The sequence below is a fragment of the Mustela putorius genome, unplaced genomic scaffold (assembly GCF_011764305.1).
Source record: "Mustela putorius furo isolate JIRA1106 unplaced genomic scaffold, ASM1176430v1.1 tig00537293_pilon_pilon_pilon, whole genome shotgun sequence".
Classification (NCBI taxonomy): Eukaryota; Metazoa; Chordata; class Mammalia; order Carnivora; family Mustelidae; genus Mustela; species Mustela putorius.
In genome coordinates this window covers 836739-854495 of record NW_025422431.1, presented here as the reverse complement: position 1 = coordinate 854495, position 17757 = coordinate 836739, and the positions used below count along the sequence as shown (strand labels likewise).

The window sequence follows — 17757 nt, the reverse complement described above, 5'->3', positions numbered from 1 at the left end:
AGATTGCCGCAAGTTCCAAAGACAAAGTCGGCCCTCAGAGGGGGTTCCCTGTCTCCCCGGGACGGACCTGCCTCAGTCTGCTCAGCGCTGTCGCTGGGTGGGCCAAACGTGGCGGTGGCCTTGAGAATGCAGCTGGGTGTCCTGGTCCCTTGGCTTCCTACAGCTGGAAACTGCCAGGGACCGAAAAGCTCTCTCCGCCGGCGCCAGAGGACCCGTGGGCATTCTAACTCCACCTCCATTATTTACAGGCTCAGCAACACCAACCAGGTCACGCGCCCTCTTTGGGCCCAGCTTCCTTCTCTGCCAGCAGGGACAGTAACTCCTGCTTGTCCCCTAAGCACCCCCGCCCCCCTCTCCCTACCCTTGGGGATGGCATAACGAAATGAAGCCACCAATGTAAGATGGTTTTGAAAAATTCTGAAGAGCTCTACCAGGGTGGGTGACCATTATTCCTGCTCTTACTGTCCATCCGTGAGAACATTCTGTAGGGCCAAGTCCGTGGGAGGTAGGACGAACCTGGGATGCACAAAATGGCTTCTGTTTGGAAAGCGCAGCCGCCCTAGTCAGAGGCCAGGGCAAGCAAATCAACGGCTGTGGGCTCAGGGCCCGCCTCTCTGAAATGGACCAACCGCACTCTGGAGCTAAGCGAGGATTCAGTGACCCAAAGTGTGTAAGTCACCTGGCACGTGGTAAGTGTGCAGCAAGTGGACGCTCTCATCATCCTGTCTCTTGGAAAGACGGCGTCATATAGAGAAATAATGCCGGTTGCCCTCCCCCTGTCCACCCCTGACTCCCTAACTGGCCCCCCAGCCCCCCAAAGGGGCTGCTCTGAAAGCCTGCTGAGCCTTCCCTCTGCCTGCCTTCATGTCCCTGGCCTCCAGCCCCGTGCATTTCCAGCAGTAAGGGCCTGACTTGACCACGGTGAGCCCTCTGAGACCTGTCTATCAGCTCCTTGGCTCACAGGCCTAACAGAAACACTTATAAACTAACTTTGCATTGCCTGCTTGACGTGGGGAAGGGCGGGGCTGGGGGTGTTCCCTGGGGAGTGAGCAAAGCCAGGTGTCCCCGGGAGCCTATGTCTGATGGCAGCTGGAAGTGAACTTTGGGGGTGAGGCAATCTTTAGCGACTGTGTCCTCCTCTGCAGAGTGCCTGTAGAAGGCTCAATATGGGGTCGAAGCATGGAATCAGCAGTTCCTCTAGGGAAGGAACGTGGTGCTGGGGGCTGGGGGAGGGGTCTTCTATTGAGGCTGGCTTGGACTGCTCTAATCACCACCCACCCAAAGCGACACCTCTGTATCAACAGCAAAGCAGGAGATGTGTTCTGTTCCACCTGATCGGCCATCCTCATGACCCCGCCCCCAACCCCATGCCGCCCCGGAAGCCCCAGGACTCTGGCACACTCACCAATCATGATGCCTGAGAAAGCCAGGACCAGGGCGGCCACGAGGGCGGAGGTCACGACAGACAGGACCAGTGAGAGCGGCAGGTGGGGCTCTGGGGTGGGAGACACTGCAAGATAGGTCCCAGTGGGGCACTAGTGACATCGCTGATCGCCCTCGGAGCTAGCTCCCAGACAGAAATACCCTCCCCAACCTGGATCAATGCCAGCCGCTCCTCCCCCACCCTGGAGGCCTTCTTCTGCAGAGGGCTGGGGGCAGGAAGTGGGCTCATTCTGGTTTACGACTTTCAATAGTAGCTTTTGGGTGAAGGGAACTCCTGGCAGGGATAAATATCAAATTCTGGACATTGATCCCAGATGTCAAGGGCACAACGACAGTAGGAGGGTAGGAAGGTGAGCCAGGAATGGCTATGGAAGAGATTCAGAGTCCTTAGGTGGGCACAGACTCAGGACGACCCAGGAGCAGAGGGTGCCTGAGAGTGACACCGGCGGCTGAGTTACTGCCCACGGTCCCTGCGCACTGGGCCCGGAGTGCCGGAGAGAGGGTCTGGGTGCGCACCTGCACAGCCCACACCGGGACAGCCTGCCTGGTCCTGGACACTAGATCTCACAAGGACATCGTCACTGGAACGCCAGCAGACACAGGGCACGGGATGGGGAGAAGACACAAAAGTGTCCCGTGTGAACTGATGGAACAAATGCCTTATTCCATCTGGAGACTTGTAGCAGGAGGAGGACACAGCTCTGTCTTCAAGCACCTGAGAGGTTTTGCAAGTCCAGCTTGCAAACTCTCGATGGGGCAGTGAGGTCCCTGGCATGCAGGGTGGGTGTTCAGTGTAGACAGAAATGTCCCTTGGTAGGAGTGTGGGGGCTCACGCCCTGGCTTACAAGTGGGACTGGACACGTTGGGGCTTTCTCCTCGGCCACGACCTGCCTTTCACACACAGGACCCTCTGCCCAGTCCTCAGAGCGCCCGTATTGGGGCAGACAGACAGGGGTCAGATGCTTACAAAACTATGTCTGAGGTGTCCCAGAATCACAGACACCAGCTGCAGCCACCGTCGGTTCATTCTCTGGGCCCGTCACCGCGCTCCCTGCCCTCTTACCGATGCAGGAGACGCCATCCTCAGCCAGCACTGTCCCGTGGTCACAGAAGCAGATGACCTTGTGGCTCTCGGGGTCCATGTGGCACTCGTCTCCCTCACAGTGGCTGCAGTTTAGATAATGCTTAATATTCACTTCCCCGTGGCCCTCCATCACTGGCGACAAGAAGGGAGGGTCAGCCTCGGCTCGTGGCAGGGAGGACCAGCCCGCGCCACCCCGCACCCTGCTCCTGGCGTCTCTGCTTTATCTCTAGCGGGTTGGGGTGGGTTCTCTGGCCCCCGTCCCTCTGTCCCCCCTCCCCTGAAGGACCGCGGTGGGGAGGGATGTCCCTGACGCATCTGAAGCAGCTCAGGAGACACGAGGATGCATTTTTGCAGGCAGAGGGGAGGCTCCGAGTGTGAGCCCCTCGGGCTGGCTAGCCCAGCTCCGGGGACTATAACTGTTGCATTTTCTAGGACCGGCCTGCCTGAAAGTCAGTCTTTTGCCTCTAGGTCTGGATCAGACCACACATCCTGCTGAGATGAGCGGCGGGAAGCCTGGCCTGTGAGGGACCCGTGATCGTGCCTTTGTATCTTGGACTCGTGTCCGTGGCCCTGAGGTTTTGTCTGGGCGGGAGAACTGGCCGGAGCGGGTCAGTTGTGTCGCTTGGCGGAGGGGATACCTTTTAGAGCAGGGGTGTACAGGGTGCCCAGCGGACTGATGAAGGAAACCCCGTCCTCCCCGTCCATCTCGGGGTCATTGTTTGAGGCCGCGTTGCCGCCTGTGCCAAACCAGAGAAGAGTTGAGCGCAGAGAGGCGGGGGGCCCAGGTCTCAGCACATCTGCGCTCAGCGGGGCATGCAGGGGGCCCCCCGGGGCGGGGAAGGGCCTCAGGGTGGGGCGGTGGGGAGGGAAGGGAGGCCTGGGGCACAGGGGTGGCACTTGGGGAGGGGCTCAGTAGATGAGGGGTGTCAGGGCCGCCTTCCCTCCAGGTCCGGGCCAGCCCCTTACCGGGGAGGCCCCGCCACTGCACTGGGGCTGCTGGGAAGCAGGTCATGTGAACAAGAATCAGAAGGGGTCTCGTGTCCTCAGGCTGGACTAGCCCCTTGCTGCCTTTTCCAGAACTGGCCAGGCCAGTAGCACTGAGGAGTTGCTCTCCAGTCCCATGGGGTCAGGCTGAGGCATGGGGGGGGGAGGGGATGGGCCCCTGTGCCTTTAGGCTCCTGTCCCTCCTTTCAGCTGGGCTGGGTGATCTCTGGGCTCCCCCCTCAGGCTCCTCCCTCCCACCCAGAGTTTGGAAAAGAAGAGCGTCTGGTCAACACAAGCATCTCACACACAGCGTAAAGCAAAACACAGACAGAACATCACAGTGCGGGCATGCATTGTTTCCTAATCTGTGGGGATGACGGAGCCTCCGTCTTCCAGCCTCCCAGCCTCCCAGCCTCGCAGCTTCAGAAGGCTCTCCAGCTCTGCTCTGAAGCTCGGAGGAGAGCTGGGGCCAGTGGCTGGCAGCTGGCTGACGGGCTGGGCTGGGGCTGCCCCTCGGCATAGAGAGGGGCAAAGTTCTGGAAGCTGGTGGGCTGGGGCAGGGAAGGGAGAGGGTGAGGCCAGAGGCCACAGACCAGGCCCTCAGGGAAATGGCTTGGCAAAGACTCAGGCCAGGACGTCCAAAGGGAGGCACGGGCCTGGGGAGTGTGGCTGCCAAGGTTCTCGTGCCGGTGCGCCATTAGGGGTTGCTCAGAGAATAGTCTAGGAAATCAAAGCCCTTGATCATTGGCTTTGGGGGGGTGGTCATCAAGAATGCACGAGGTCTTGAAGCTGTTGGTATTGAAGCCTCGAGGCAGGATGTTGGCGCGAGAGCCAACACCCTGCCTCTGGCTGGTCCTATGGGGCTGAGAGGAAGGCGTGCATGGTGACATCACAGTCCACACTTGGGGTGGGCAGGGGAGGGCAGGCGAGGGCCAGGGAGAGGACAGGGAGAGCCTAGGACTAAGAGGGGAGGGAGTGACACCTTGAACACGAATCATCTTTACCTATATATCCTCCGCCTCCTCCACCTGAGGAGCACCCCCCTCCACCCCCTCCGAAACCCCCTCTGGTCTCCCACCCCCACTTCTTCATGGCCTGGGGGCAGGAATGTCCTCCGGTGGCACCCTCCAGCAAAGATTTTCCAGACCACAGCAAGGAAGTGTTATCATTCCAGCCACCTCCGCCACCTGCAGGAAGAGATGGAGAAAACCCCAAATAAGGGGGTGCCGGCCAGGGGAGGCAGGACGCTGTGGACTCTGAGGATGCTTGCTCCGGCAACAGCGCCCAGCGGCTGGGGAGGGCTCCGGGTTTCAGGATCCACAGCTGGAAAAACAAGAGTGTGCCCTCTGCCCTCGTGAGACCGGCTTTGGCCACAGCCATGTGGGGACTTGGTTTCTTTAATGCTTCGCATCCCAGCAAGGACTGGGACCTGCCGGTCTGTGGGCAGCCAACCATCAAAACCCTGCTGGGGTCACTGCGGCGGGGCTCCTCTACACGGATCCTGGACTAGGCCAGACAACCCAGTGGGCTTTATTGTGTTACTGGCTCTGAAACCGTGGGCCAGCTATTCTCCGTTCTGAGCCTCAGTTTCCTCACCTGTAGCTCGGGGATAGTAAGACTTGCCTCATTGGGTTGGTGTTCAGACCGAAGGGGACAGTGGGCGTGCCAAACGCTTCCTAAACCATGACGGTTGGGCGTGAGAGGTAGAAAATCGGTGTGCAGAGGTTTTCACACTCTGAAGCTTCGTTTTGCTGGACCACTTCTAAAGAGCTGCTCCAAGGTCAGGGGCAGGGGAGATGGGAAGATGGGGTTGGGGTAGGGGTTGAGGAAAGGGGTGGGCAGTCCCCTCGGGATGACAGTCACTGGAGCTGTGCTTCCCAACGCCTGGGACTGCTCTGAACTCTCGGGGAGGAAATGTTATTTACAGAGCTGAGGTCGAAGGCAACTTTATCTTTAGGCCACAGGCCAGCCACAGTCAATCTCTCCTGCTGGCCCTTGAGAGTCCAGGGCCCTCTCTGTGTCCTCCTATATTGTTCCATATGACATTTCAACAGGCAGTCTGCTCCAGAAGACCCCACCATGTTCTCCGTTCCAGCAGGCGATGGGTGGGGAGGACCTGGAGAAACAGCCGTCGTGGGTCTGTGGAACCACGAGGGTTAACGGGCCTGGAAGGGCCTTCTGGAAGAATGTGTGGCAGAGGCGCTTCTGGACCCCCAGGGGGCAGCAGAGGGACGTCTAGGTGTGGGATCTGAAGCTGGAGATCACTACTGTGCTAGAGAGAAGGAGCCGGGTTTTAGGACAGGAGGCCAAGGTCAGGAACAAGCTCCGTCTAGAACAGGGACGATCAGAACTGAATCGAGGCCCCCAGGAAAGTCAGCTTTGGGAGCTGCAGGCCTGTGGCATCTGGCCTGGGTTTCAAGCAGCTGGCCTCCCTTCTGTCAGCCAGAGGGTGGCACATGGGCCTTTCAGGGCCATTGATGTCTCGGGGCAAAGGGAAGGCCCCTTGGCAACATTAGGGACCTGAAGTGGGCCGTGAGCGTGGTAAATAAATTAGGATGACCTCGCCCTGATACCGTGTCTGCCCCTGCCCACCTCCCCACCGGTGCCCGTGACTCTACCTTGCGCCCAGAGCAATCCCAGGCTGGGGGGTTTCTGACCCCCACCCCCACTCTGTCTTAGAGCTTTTAAGCAAATATATGGAAAATAAAACAACCTGCCAGAGCGCCAGGACCAGCACTGGGTCGTCCTTGTCCTCACTGAGGTCCCAACCCCCATTTCTACGCTTCCTTCTCTTCTAGCCATCTCTCACTAGGAGGGCAAGTTTGAGTACTTGCTTAATTAACCTCGAATCTTAAATGCCTCCCAAGATCCTTGGTCTGACTGTGGAGAAAAGAAAATATAAAACTGAACCGCATTTTCTCTTCAGACATGGCCGGCTTCCGAGGAATCCGAATTCACACCCCCTTCGGTGTCCGTCTCCGATTTCTGTGTGGCTGGCTCTCACTTGGGAGCATGGATTGCCAGACCAAGGAGGTTCCTGAAAGAGCTTTTCCAGCTAGACGTGCGAGCTGGTAGCCCGGGGCCTGGAGGCGCTAACCACAGGGCCAGGGAGGCCTGACTGTGCCCACGTTGCTGCCACCTGCTCACGTCCATCTGCATTTGAGGAAAGCTGGGGAGGCTGGGCTGCCCGTCCCAGGGAGGCTGCCTGTCTCCTGTGCTCGGGGATCTCTGCAATTCAGACCCCACGTCAGTAAAGACACCTCCAGGTCCCCAGGCTGTAGCCCGCCCTCCCTCCCTCAACGTGGGTACCAGCCTCCAGAGCTCCCAGCTTCTCAAGCACCAGCAACCGGGATGCAGGTGTGTGATGATGCCGGGCCGAGCCCGAGTGCACACAGTCCCGGGGGCCGGTCCGGGGGAGGTGCGGGCTTGCGGCGTCTTACCTGCGGCTCCGGAGTTGCCGTTCAGCCCCAGCACCGAGGAGTTATTCTCCAGTCTCTCTGGGTGGAACGTGTCTGTCTTGGCCCCATAGGCCCTGCCGCCACCGCCGGCTGCAATGATCAGGGGCACTGGCACGCCGTCCTTCATCTGTCCGGGGAGATGACCAGAGACTGAGAAAGCAAGCGGGGCTCCCACTCCAGGGACTCCTGAGCCACTGCCGCATTCAGAGTGTCAGGGTGTTTGCTGGGCTCTGGGTGACATCCCTGTGGTCGGAGGGCTTTGACCCCGTGTTGCAGCAACCCGTCCGCTCTCCCCATCCCCCGCCCCAGCTCCCATACCCGTCAGGGTTCAGTCCAAGAAGAAAAGCACTAAAGAGGTGGGATGGATCTTTTCTAGAAGCTGCTCACCCTGGCCTCAGAGGACTGGGCGCTGGTGCTTATAAGCATGGCTCTCTGCACCCCCATTCCTCCCTGCTCTCTGGGGCCTCTGGCTCTGACCTCCGTAACTTCAAGTTTAAGCCCTCAGCATCACTGTCCAGGTGCGAGGACCTAGCAGAAGCCTTTGCCTGCTTTTGATCATATCAGAAAAACCCACCGTGGGACAGAGGAGGGCACCGTGGGACCATCTGGAACTCTGAGGGAGGGTCGGCAACACCTGCATGGGGCCATTGGACTGGGACGTTGGCAAGAGAAGAAAGAACCTGCTTCTTCTCATTCAGATAGGGACCCCTACATCCCTCTGGGCCTTGCTTTGCTCATCTCTGGATGGGGCTAAAGACACCTGACATGCTCTATTCCCAGGGTTGTCATGAGAAGCCCACGTCCTGGGTCCGTGATGCCCGAGGTGAGCTGGGGCCACCAGACTTACCTTAAACACGTAGGTGGCTCCGCCCCCGCCTCCGCCCCCTCCGGCCCACTCATGCACACTTCTGTTCACACGAATTTCTTCTTCTATCACGTTGTTCTCTCCAATGCAGACTTTCTGGATTAGTCGGTTTGTCTGTGAAACAAAAAGCCCCTCAGGTTGGTGCCCAAGGTTCTCTACTTGCCAGCAGACCTTCAGTGCTTCATGATGGGCTCTGATGACCTCTCAGATAGTTCTGGTAGAACTGAAGTGACAAATATATATATACACATGCAGATAACTGTCACTAGAGAGTATTAGAGAAGGACCATAGGACAGCTTTGATAGAAAATGCATGGGAAGATGGGGGGTAGCAAGCAGCTTTGTTGCTGACTGGTAATCAAGGGGGACTGCCTGTAGGAAGTGGTGTTTAGTTGGGCCTTGAAGGACAGGGAGATTTTAAAACAGAGAATGAAGCAAAGTTAGGGCACTCGAGGGGAAGAGACTAGCATGAGCCCAGGGAGAAAGAGGGGAATTTGGGGAAAAGTACAAGGAGTCTCTTTGGTTCAGAGAAGTCCATTTTAGGACAGAGAAACAGTCTAGGAGGACCTGTTAGCATCCTCCAGACTCTGAAGAAGGGATGACAAAGGCCCTAGATGGTGAGGTAGGGCTGGAGGGAGTGTAAATGCGAGTGAGTCAGGGAATTCAACTGGACAGTCAGATAATGGCCAGCAGCCTTAAATACAGTCAGACTTCATTCTCTAGGCAGTGGTGAGTCATTGAAGGTTTTTTTTGAGAAGTTTCAGTTTTGAAGTATCGTGGGGAAAGGACACAGCAGTGCGAGGCCAAGCTCAGATTTATTCCCAGCCCACCTTTGGGAAAATCATTTCTCCATTTTGGACACCTCTTCCCTCCCATCTAAGGTCCCACTTCTTGCCTCCATAAATCCCCTGCATAGTCCGAAATGGAGCTCTCTGTGTCCATGACGGAGAACAGGGTGGGGCCCCAGGAATCTGCAGATACCCCTGGATGACTGAGAAGTAGGTGCTCCAACCTCTCTGACCTCCAGGTGTGGAATGGGAATGCAGACACACAGTACACACAGCCACAGGCTTTAGGAGAGGTGTCTAGGGGGGTGTCTCCTGTGTTAGGGACTCAATAAACAGCTGCTGCTATTTCATGTGCTCCCGGTGTAGGCTCAGGCATCTAGGAGTCCCTGGGGTTGTGCAGGAAATCCCTGGGACCCAGAATCCGGGAATCCCCCAATAAAGAGGGCAGGGCTTCTGGAAGAATCAGCCTGTTTGTCTGGCACAGCAGCTAAGAAGAACGCTCCAAACATCCACCCGACTTTGGAGGAAAATGGCTTTTCTTTCACTTATTAGAAAAAAGGCCAATAAAACACCACATTTCCATTGAATGCTGCTGTGTAACCAGCCAGTGGACACGGCAATTCATCTTGAGCCACTCCTTATGCTAAAGCACTCAGGGGTGCCGGCAATGAGTGCTACAGAAATTTCCAGATAAATAGCCAAGATGCAATTTGTTTTATGGCATTTTGGATTTAATGATGGAAATAATTTGATATTTTTTAGAGTGGATTTAGTGCGGGTGGAAGGTTCTGAATTGCTATTGTAGAGAGCTGACATTTCTCCTGTGTGTGTGTGTGTGTGTGGGCTGTCCAGGTGGGAGGTAGAGGGGATGGGCTGGGAGTGGGAAACCCTGCTAACTGCTGCCGGGGGTGAGCATGAGATGGCAGGGGCATGCCCGGAGGGCTGAGCCTGGGGCCAGGGGACCCAAATGTGGGATGTCCACTGGCCACAGCGGAGCACAAAATACAGGGTCCAATCTGGCTTCTTGATGGAGATTTGCTGAGTCACGTCGGGTGAGGAACCTCACTTTCCTGGACCTGCCTCTTCCTGTGTAAGTCGAGGGGCTGTCCAGTCTGAACCAGTGATATGAAGAAGGTCTGTGCTCTTACACCCTGCTCCCCATCTCTCTGTCCAGCGGCAGTAGGACCTCCACCCTTTGGGGATGCCCTCTTCCTGTGAACGGAATTTCGAGGTGTCTGGGATTGCAGAAGTGGGAAGGAGGGAGCAGTTGAGCTGGGGAATGGCCTTTCTTCTAATGAGAGTCCAGACTCTCGCCCATCCTCCACTGCCCATCTCTGCTGGCTTCCAGAAGTCTCCACCAGGCTGTCCACCAGACCTCTCCTACCTTGCTCCCAAACCTGCTCCCTCTACACCATTCCCAGCTCAGGTGACGGCAGCTCCCTTATTCCCATGGCTCAAGTGCAATTCTTGGAGTCATCCTTGATCTTTTCTTTGTCTCAGTTCTTGAGCTAGTTGGGCAGGAAATCCTTTTGATTTTGCATCCCAAATATGTCCAGAATTCAGCCACCATCTTCATCATCTTCATGTCACCATCTTCACCCAAGCCACCATCATCTCTTGTCTGGACTAATGAAGTAACCACTGAATTCATTATGTTGACTCTTCCCTTGGTCCCAAGTGAACTCTTCGCTGTACAGCGGCCAAAGTGAGTCTTATAAATCACAGCTGCTCCCTATCCCACCTTTTCCCACCTTTAGGCTCAAAACCCTCCTATAGCTTAAAAATGTCCTGATGGTGGCCTGATCACCTCATCTCTCACCAACTCTCACTCTTGCTCCCCCTACTTACCCTGGATGAACCCTCCCACCTCAATGTCTTGGCTTCTGCTTGGCTACCATCCCCAGATATGTTCCTGGTTCGATCCCTTTCATGGCCAAATGCTCAGCTTTGTTCAATAAGCTTCCCTCGACCACCCTATCTATAATCGCAACTTACCCTACGCACCTGACTCTTGTTACCCTACTTCCGTTCACTGGTGCACTTTCACTTCCGGGTGCTCTGATGGCTAATATTACTAGTTATTGTTCTTCCCTTGTCCCCCAGTGGGAACGTTAGCTCCTTCAGAGCAAAGATTTTTCTTTTGTTCATGGATATATCTCAAGTTGCTAGAACAGTGACTGATAGATATTTGTTGAATACATTTGAATAATTGGGGGCTGTCTGGGTAGGTGCTGACCCTCACAATTTCTGCCTTGCGAGTGATGGAAGTTGTGAAATGTAACATTTAGGCCAGTGGTTTTTCTACTCTGGGGACACCTGGTCATATCTGGACACATTTTTGATCGTTAATCCTGGAGGATGCTACCTGCATTAGGGGGATAGAAGCCAGCGAGACTGCTAGAGAGCCTACGGTGCCCATAACAGTTGTCCACAACAAAGACTCATCCTCTCCAAAATGCCAATAATGCTGATGTCAAGAAAGCCGTGCCACCAGACTGCGTGGTCATGCCACCAGATGAGGCTTGGGAGAACTGGAGGAGCAGTAGCCGAGGGGGTTCTCAGCGGCTGAAGCCCATGTCAGGCTCAGGTGTGACCAGGCACAAAGGAAGAGCGACTGCACACAGATGTGCTGTTGAACCAGGAAAGCTGCCAAATTCTGCAGTTTAATTCTTAAGAGTGCACTCCATTCACTAGAGGATCCTCTTTAGGCACCATTTTTCTGCTTAGAGAGGACTGGAGATTGAAGTAGTGTGACAAAATATCCTTCTTTCTCTCTGTCCCAGTGACTCCTGCAGGAGGAGGTGTGGGGCCACAGGGAAGACCCAGGACTAACTGCCCTCCTCCCACCCCATACCGCCTTTCTCCCCCTCCCTGCTATCTCCGGCCCTACCAGCAGGGGGCCCAGCTGAGCCTGGGCTTCTTTAGAACTCTCCTTGTGCATTCCCAAAGTTTGAGAGCAAGTAGGTTGATTAATAACATGATAAAGTGCGGCAGCCCCGAGGAACAAGTAGATTACAATTGAATTTAAAAAAAAAAAAAAAGGACTTAGTCCTGTGAAAAGACATAACTGATTACAATCCAATCAAGTAAAAGTCCCTTGCAGAAGTCAATGCAATCTCTCTGCTTAGATGAAAGAATTACATTAGCACTCGATACATTCCTGTGGAAATTACAGCAGCCTGTAACTTAATGACTTAATATATTATATCAGGTTCGAAAGTCCTGATTATAGTTGCTAAATAAAAGTTGCGGTCCAGACATTTCTCACGTGCAAGGTTGCACCTGCCGCGCTTACTCCTGTTGCTTTGTTTGAGCGCCGGCGGTTGGGGTGGGGGTGGGGGATGCGAGCTTTACTCTCCCTGTTGCTCCCAGCCTGAGGCCCGGCTTTCAGGAGACCTGAGTTTATTTTGTGGAATCGTACTGCTTCCTGGGTAGTCCTGGTTCCCACATCTGTCTCCCAAGGCTGCTCTCGAATGGCTCTTGGAGAAGGGGCCTGGGACCCAGCTCCCTGCCGGGGCCCCACCCTAAGTGGAAGCTGGGCTTCAGGGGAGGGTGCGGCCTGGCCTCACAGTACCGTGTTCCTGCCAGGCCAGCCCGCACCACCAGGGTCCTGTCTCCCCCAACCCAGACAAGAGGCAAACCACTGGGATGCCCAGAGTCTCCACGGCTGCTACATTCTTAGTCTTCAGAGTCTCATTCTCCTGGCGGTTTTGGATCCCTGCTGGCTTTCTCAAGTCCTGCCATGGGAGCGCTCACTGTTTGACAGGTGAATACCCCAATGGGATCAGAATCCAGAAAGACAGGCTGTCTCTGGGGCTGCAGAGAGTGGCAGTCTGGCTTGTCAGATGATGGGCTCTAAGTGAGGAAGGGGAAAAGGGCATAGAAACCAATGCCCCAAAGTATGGGGCACGGCACTAGTGGGAGCCAGAGTCCCTCCTCCGTGCGGCATTGTGAGTGGCTTTGGAAAAGTCCCTTCCCTTCTGTGCTCTTGATTTTCCCATCTGTAAAATGTCCTGTTTATAATAGGGCTAAAGACAATGGTGCCCCAGCAAGCAAGTGTAGGAGATGGGCTTTAGCATGTAGTCTGCTGAGAAGAACAACCATTTACCCACTCAAGTAGGATCCAGTTCTTAAGTTTTAAGGGTCACTCTCAAAACCCGTGCCTCTTCCTTGGTTCCCGTGGGGATGTGAAACCCCAACAGCCATACCCAAATGGGCCCGGAAGGGGAGGGGCATGTGTAGGCAGAACGAGGGGTGAGTCCCGCCATCTTTGAAATACGAGCTCCCAGAAGGAGGGTATCCATGGTTGATGCCCTCCAAAGGGCCGCCCGGGGTTCTGTGATTGTGATGGAGATCCTGGTCCCTGTTCTGGAAACTTACGCTGGGGCAGGCGTCTTCCCCCTGTTGTCCAACCAGGATGTACAGAGTGTCGCCCTTCTCCAGGTTGAAGATGCCCAGCACAGACACTCCATGGGACCGCATCATGGTGTTCTTCCCGCCTTTCCCACCAGCAGCTCCGTAGCCTGAGATGCTGCAGTGGAACAAAGCACATGAAGACTGATTCCCTTCCTGCCAACCCAGGAGCTCCCAGGGGGCTCAGCGCCCCACCATCGTGGTCCTGATGGTTCTTCCCCTACTGCACCTTGTGTCAGCCATGAGGTCAGCAAGGAGGCTTCCTTTGCCCACAGTAAGAAAAGTACAGTCCTGTTGACAGAGGGCTAAGGAACTGCCTCATTCCCAGGGCCAGGAAGGTAAAGAACCAGTACGGGGTATGAGAGAGAAGAGAGGGAGAAGGAGAGGGAAGGCAGGGAGAGTCCGTTTTCATGGGGGGGTGTTGGGGTGATGATTTCCTGAACACCTGGCATGTCCCATTATGGTTTCTTTCCCTTTTTGAGATCAAAGGACTCATGTGACCTTAGACAAATAAATGACTTAATGTTCCTGTTCTACATCTGTAAAATGGGGATAATAAGTGAACCTACATTCTAGCATGTATGTGTATGAGATTAAAAGAATTAAGACATGTAGCCATAGAACTGTGGCTGACACATAAGTTATCCATAGTATCATACAATTATTACAACTTATATTATGTATTATTGTTGTTATTGTTATTATTAATGGTGGAAGTCACAGTCATTGACTGGGTATACAGTTTTCAAGTTCCCTGGGTCTAGACACAAGGAGGTCCCACATGGAATGACTGAGGTCATTCCCGAGGTGAGCAGGGTTTCTGAGCACAGACTGTTTATTCCCACTAGTAACTCTTTCTAGAGCCAAGTGTATACAGAAAACAACAAATCATGGTGAATAAAAGCAGAGTTGAGGGGGAGCGCAGGATTATTTCTGTGCCTCTTAGGTTGTCGAGATGGAGTCACACAAGGACAGGAGGAGAAGAACTCAACTGGCGAACCTTATCAGAAAAGCAGCATGTCTTGAAGACAGCTGCACGCTAGTTTCAAATGCCTCCCCAGAGACCATCTGCCAGGGAAAGGGTCTTGGGAGGTTTTCATGTCTCCATGCATTCAGATCCAAGGTCCTTTATGGAAAGCATTCAGGAAGAGATGTGAGGCGGTTTGTACATGTGCACACGTGGTGGCTTCTCCACCTGTAATTCTAGGAAACGTCTCATGTCTCAAGTGCGAGGGGCCTCCTGGGGGCTCTCCTAAGGCAGAACTAAGCCCCTCTGTGCAGAGAGAAGCCTGGAGGGCTGGCTGATTGCTAATGCGGCAGGTGAAGACCTGAGATCTCCATGGAATGCCATGGAGAGTCTGATGTCTGTCACCCTGTTGGTGGCCAGACACGGACTGGAGCTCACTGAAAGCTGACATGGCTCAAGGCTGTATGCATAAGGGGAGACTGGAAATGGGCTTCCGCACCTCCTGGGGCTTCCAAAGAAACTGGAGAGGCAGTTACCATTATGAAAAGAGGAGTCTCACCCTAAGAGTGGCTGTATTAGGGAGACAGAGAGGCTCTGGGTTTCTATGACCAGAGTGGACCGTTTCCTAGCTATGTGTCCTCTTGGAGTCCCAGAAGTCAAAGAAGAATTGTATCTTCTCTGAACTCACAGGGTAGCAGAGAGGTTCAACGTCAAAAGGAGATCATAGGTGAAAGCCCCGAGAAAGTGACAATCTTGGCACGAAGTCCTGAAAGTCAGATAGGTGTTCGGGGCTGGGAAGGGAGACAGGACCATGACAGGCAATGGAGCAGTGGCATGCCACTGCTGGATGTTGGGGACTGAGGTCTGAACTTGTCCTCGTGGCAGAGATGTCGGATGGGCAGGATGGTCACACAGGGAGACAGAGGTGAAGGATAGGAGTCGGGCTTGTGTGAGTGGAAGTGAAGAGGCAGGGAAGCCTCTGGTAGGTGTGGCTGCAGCAGGTGCCGGAGCTGGGCAGCGAGAGGACCCGGCTCTGCAGGACGGGGTAGGGGCTGGTTCCTGAGCATCCTACAAGGCGGCAGGTGTGAATGCATAGGGCATCTCCCCAGTAGCCATAAACAGTAGCTGCTAGTAATTCACTTGACAGGTGAGGACACTGAGGCTCAGAGACCAAAAAACTCATCTGAGGCTACACAGCTGGTCACTGGCAGACCCTGGTCCAAGCCCCCATCCCCTCAAAGAGGCCACGTTCTCTCCAACATGCTGGTGCGAGGCTTATCTGGATGCATGGCAGCGCGGTCCCACATGCTACTGGCCCAGCGTCGCTCCTGACCCATTAGAAATGGAGAAGGTGGCCAGGACTGTTGAGGGAAAGGAAGACATATTGGTGACAGGCAAGCAGCAGGATTATTTAGCTCAGAGAAGGGAAGCCTAGGGCAGGGGTGGGTGGTGGTGGGGCTCACTCCCATTGCCCCCCACCCCCGCTCCAGGGATGAACTGTGTAGAATCTAGAGAGAGCGTGTGGTCGGGGGGGCGGGGGGGGGGACGGGGCCTGCCTTGGTTCTGCTCACTACTTGGTATTTCCAGGGCTTTATCCGGAGAAAATCCTTTCAACCTGAAGGTGTGGTTTGCTTGGAAAACTGCCGCCGGAGGCAGAGACCTTGTCCAGCCCACTTGCGCTATGGCTGAGAGGTAAGCTATACCCCGGCTCAGCCCTTCCTGCATCATTTGCATAGTCATTTACATCAATCTGCATGCATTATGAATCATACGGAACTCCGGCAGATTAAATTTAGCCAGATTATTATATTTTAGAAGTTGTTTGTTTCTGACTCCTTTTTCCTTCCCAGCCCTTCTTTCCTATCTCTCCTGCCACTCCCACCCCCAAATACGAGCCCCAGCCCCATCTAGGTCTAGTCCTAGCTCTTGGCAATGAGGCGCGATGCCAAGAGGCCCGAGTTCAGAGCCATATACTGGGCGCTCTGGCTGGGTGACCTGGGGCGAGCTGGTTAACCTCTAGGAGCCTCAGCTTCCCCACCAAGGGACAAAAATGAGGACAAGGACCCGGTCCTCATGAGGAGAAGTAATGGATTTGAGAAGACTGCATAGGAATGCCAAGTGCAAGGTAGGACTCTAGGCTGGGTGGGCTCTACAGAGTACACAGTAGAGCTTGGCCACCAGCTATCAACAGCCGGTTTCACTTTCCTGTGTTGGCCTCAGTCCCACGTTTCCAGCCTGGAGGAGGGGCTGTCTTAAAGGCAGGGGAGCAGGCAGGTGACTGCCTTCCTGGACTAACTGTAGGAGAAGCAGCACCTCCCTCGCCAGCCCTCTGGGGCCTGACATCTCACCATAGCGCTGCACTCCTTTAGAAGCTTCTAGATGCTGCTTACAATGCTTATCTCTGGAGGGGGCCATGCCTCCGAGAGAAATGCATGGGCTTGAATGCAGACACAACTGGGTCCAAATCCAAGCTGTTGCTCAAGGCCCTGAGGGGGAAAGGAACCTTCCTCCCTGGTACAGACGGACCCACCTCTGTAAGGACCAGTGGGGGCACAGGCAGCCTTGGCATGTCTGAGGACTCCCCGTCCTGTGACTCATGTCCCACAAACTCGTGCCAGAATAATTACCACAGCCCGACTCTCCAAAGCATCTACCCCATCCCCTGTAGACGATTTTTGATGGTTGACAAATGACAACAAATACACCTGCCACTCAACTGGGGAAAATGACTTGCAGTGCTTCCAATTTACTGGAAATTATAAGACACTGTTCTTGACGAGCTGACGCAGTAATTTTTTTTTTTTTTTGGTTTTGTTTTTCCTCATCTCAATCCGTGCCCCCTGGTCAGAACGGATGTTTATTGGGTTTGCGTTTTGTATTATTGACTGTGAGCCATTGTTACCTGATGTAATTGAGTTGTGAATCTTTTTAAAATAAAGAATTAGCAGCAAATCAAAGTGGCTGCCTGCCGGATCCTGGGAGGCGGCGAGCTAGTGTGGGGCATGGTGGCCTGTCAGCGCCGTGACTCTGCGGGGACACTGCGGGGGGGGGGGCGACGGGAGTGAGCCAACCCCACTTGGAGCTACGTGAAGCTCCTTATTTCTCTCCTGTACCTGACTCTGGGCTCTGCCTCTACTTCCCAGTGGGACCTTGGGTGAGTCCCTCCTCTCCTTTGCTTCTTGGTTTTCTCCTCTGCAAAATCGGGGGTAAGATCTGCCATGCCTGTCCTAGCCTGTAGGGTTTTTGTGGGGCTGTGTATGTAAGGGCTCAGTGCATGGGAAATCTGTGTTTAGATGTATAGTTGTGTTCTCTAGATGGGTCCTTGGAGCCGGCAGGAGACCCCGCTGGGGGTCGGCGGTATAGGGCGAGTGGAGGAGGCACTCCCTTCTCGCAGCCCCAGCTCTGTCCTGGATTGCTCCATTGAGCAAGGCTCATGGTTCAAATCTTCCTCCAACCTCCCTGACCAATACAGTCCTACACTCTTAGAAATACCAGCGCTGGAAAGGATCTCAGCAACCTCCCTCTACAGCCCCTCCCTCTAGGACAGGGCCGCCGGAGAGAAGGGAAAGCACACTTTCAAGGTCACATGATGTCACTGGCAGAATTTGGACCCGAACCCCATTCTGCCTGCAGCCCATCAATCTTGGTGCAATCTCCCTGCCTCTGACTTTCCTTGCTCTGTGCTCCTCATGGCGATGGCTATCTGCACAATTACTCTGGCAATTGATCATGCCTGCGACTCTCTTCTGCAATTG

At 54.7% G+C, this 17757-nt stretch overlaps 2 protein-coding genes across 2 annotated transcripts in view; both read right to left on the bottom strand.

Moving 5' to 3' along the window:
• Positions 1-3258, bottom strand: part of ALK (ALK receptor tyrosine kinase) — a 31850-nt gene extending 28592 nt beyond the window's left edge. Inside the window, exons 1-3 of the mRNA XM_004777468.3 lie at positions 3166-3258; positions 2507-2659; positions 1406-1510 (exon numbers count right to left, since the gene is read on the bottom strand). Of these exons, the coding sequence (XP_004777525.2) occupies positions 1406-1510; positions 2507-2659; positions 3166-3232 (325 nt within the window). The 5' untranslated portion in view covers positions 3233-3258. The remainder of the gene's footprint in view (positions 1-1405; positions 1511-2506; positions 2660-3165) is intronic.
• Positions 3259-3933: 675 nt separating this feature from the next.
• LOC123390226 (ALK tyrosine kinase receptor-like) overlaps positions 3934-17757 on the bottom strand; it is a 59013-nt gene continuing 45189 nt past the window's right edge. The window contains exons 5-8 of the mRNA XM_045073897.1: positions 13003-13153; positions 7817-7948; positions 6821-7096; positions 3934-4062 (exon numbers count right to left, since the gene is read on the bottom strand). Of these exons, the coding sequence (XP_044929832.1) occupies positions 3934-4062; positions 6821-7096; positions 7817-7948; positions 13003-13153 (688 nt within the window). The remainder of the gene's footprint in view (positions 4063-6820; positions 7097-7816; positions 7949-13002; positions 13154-17757) is intronic.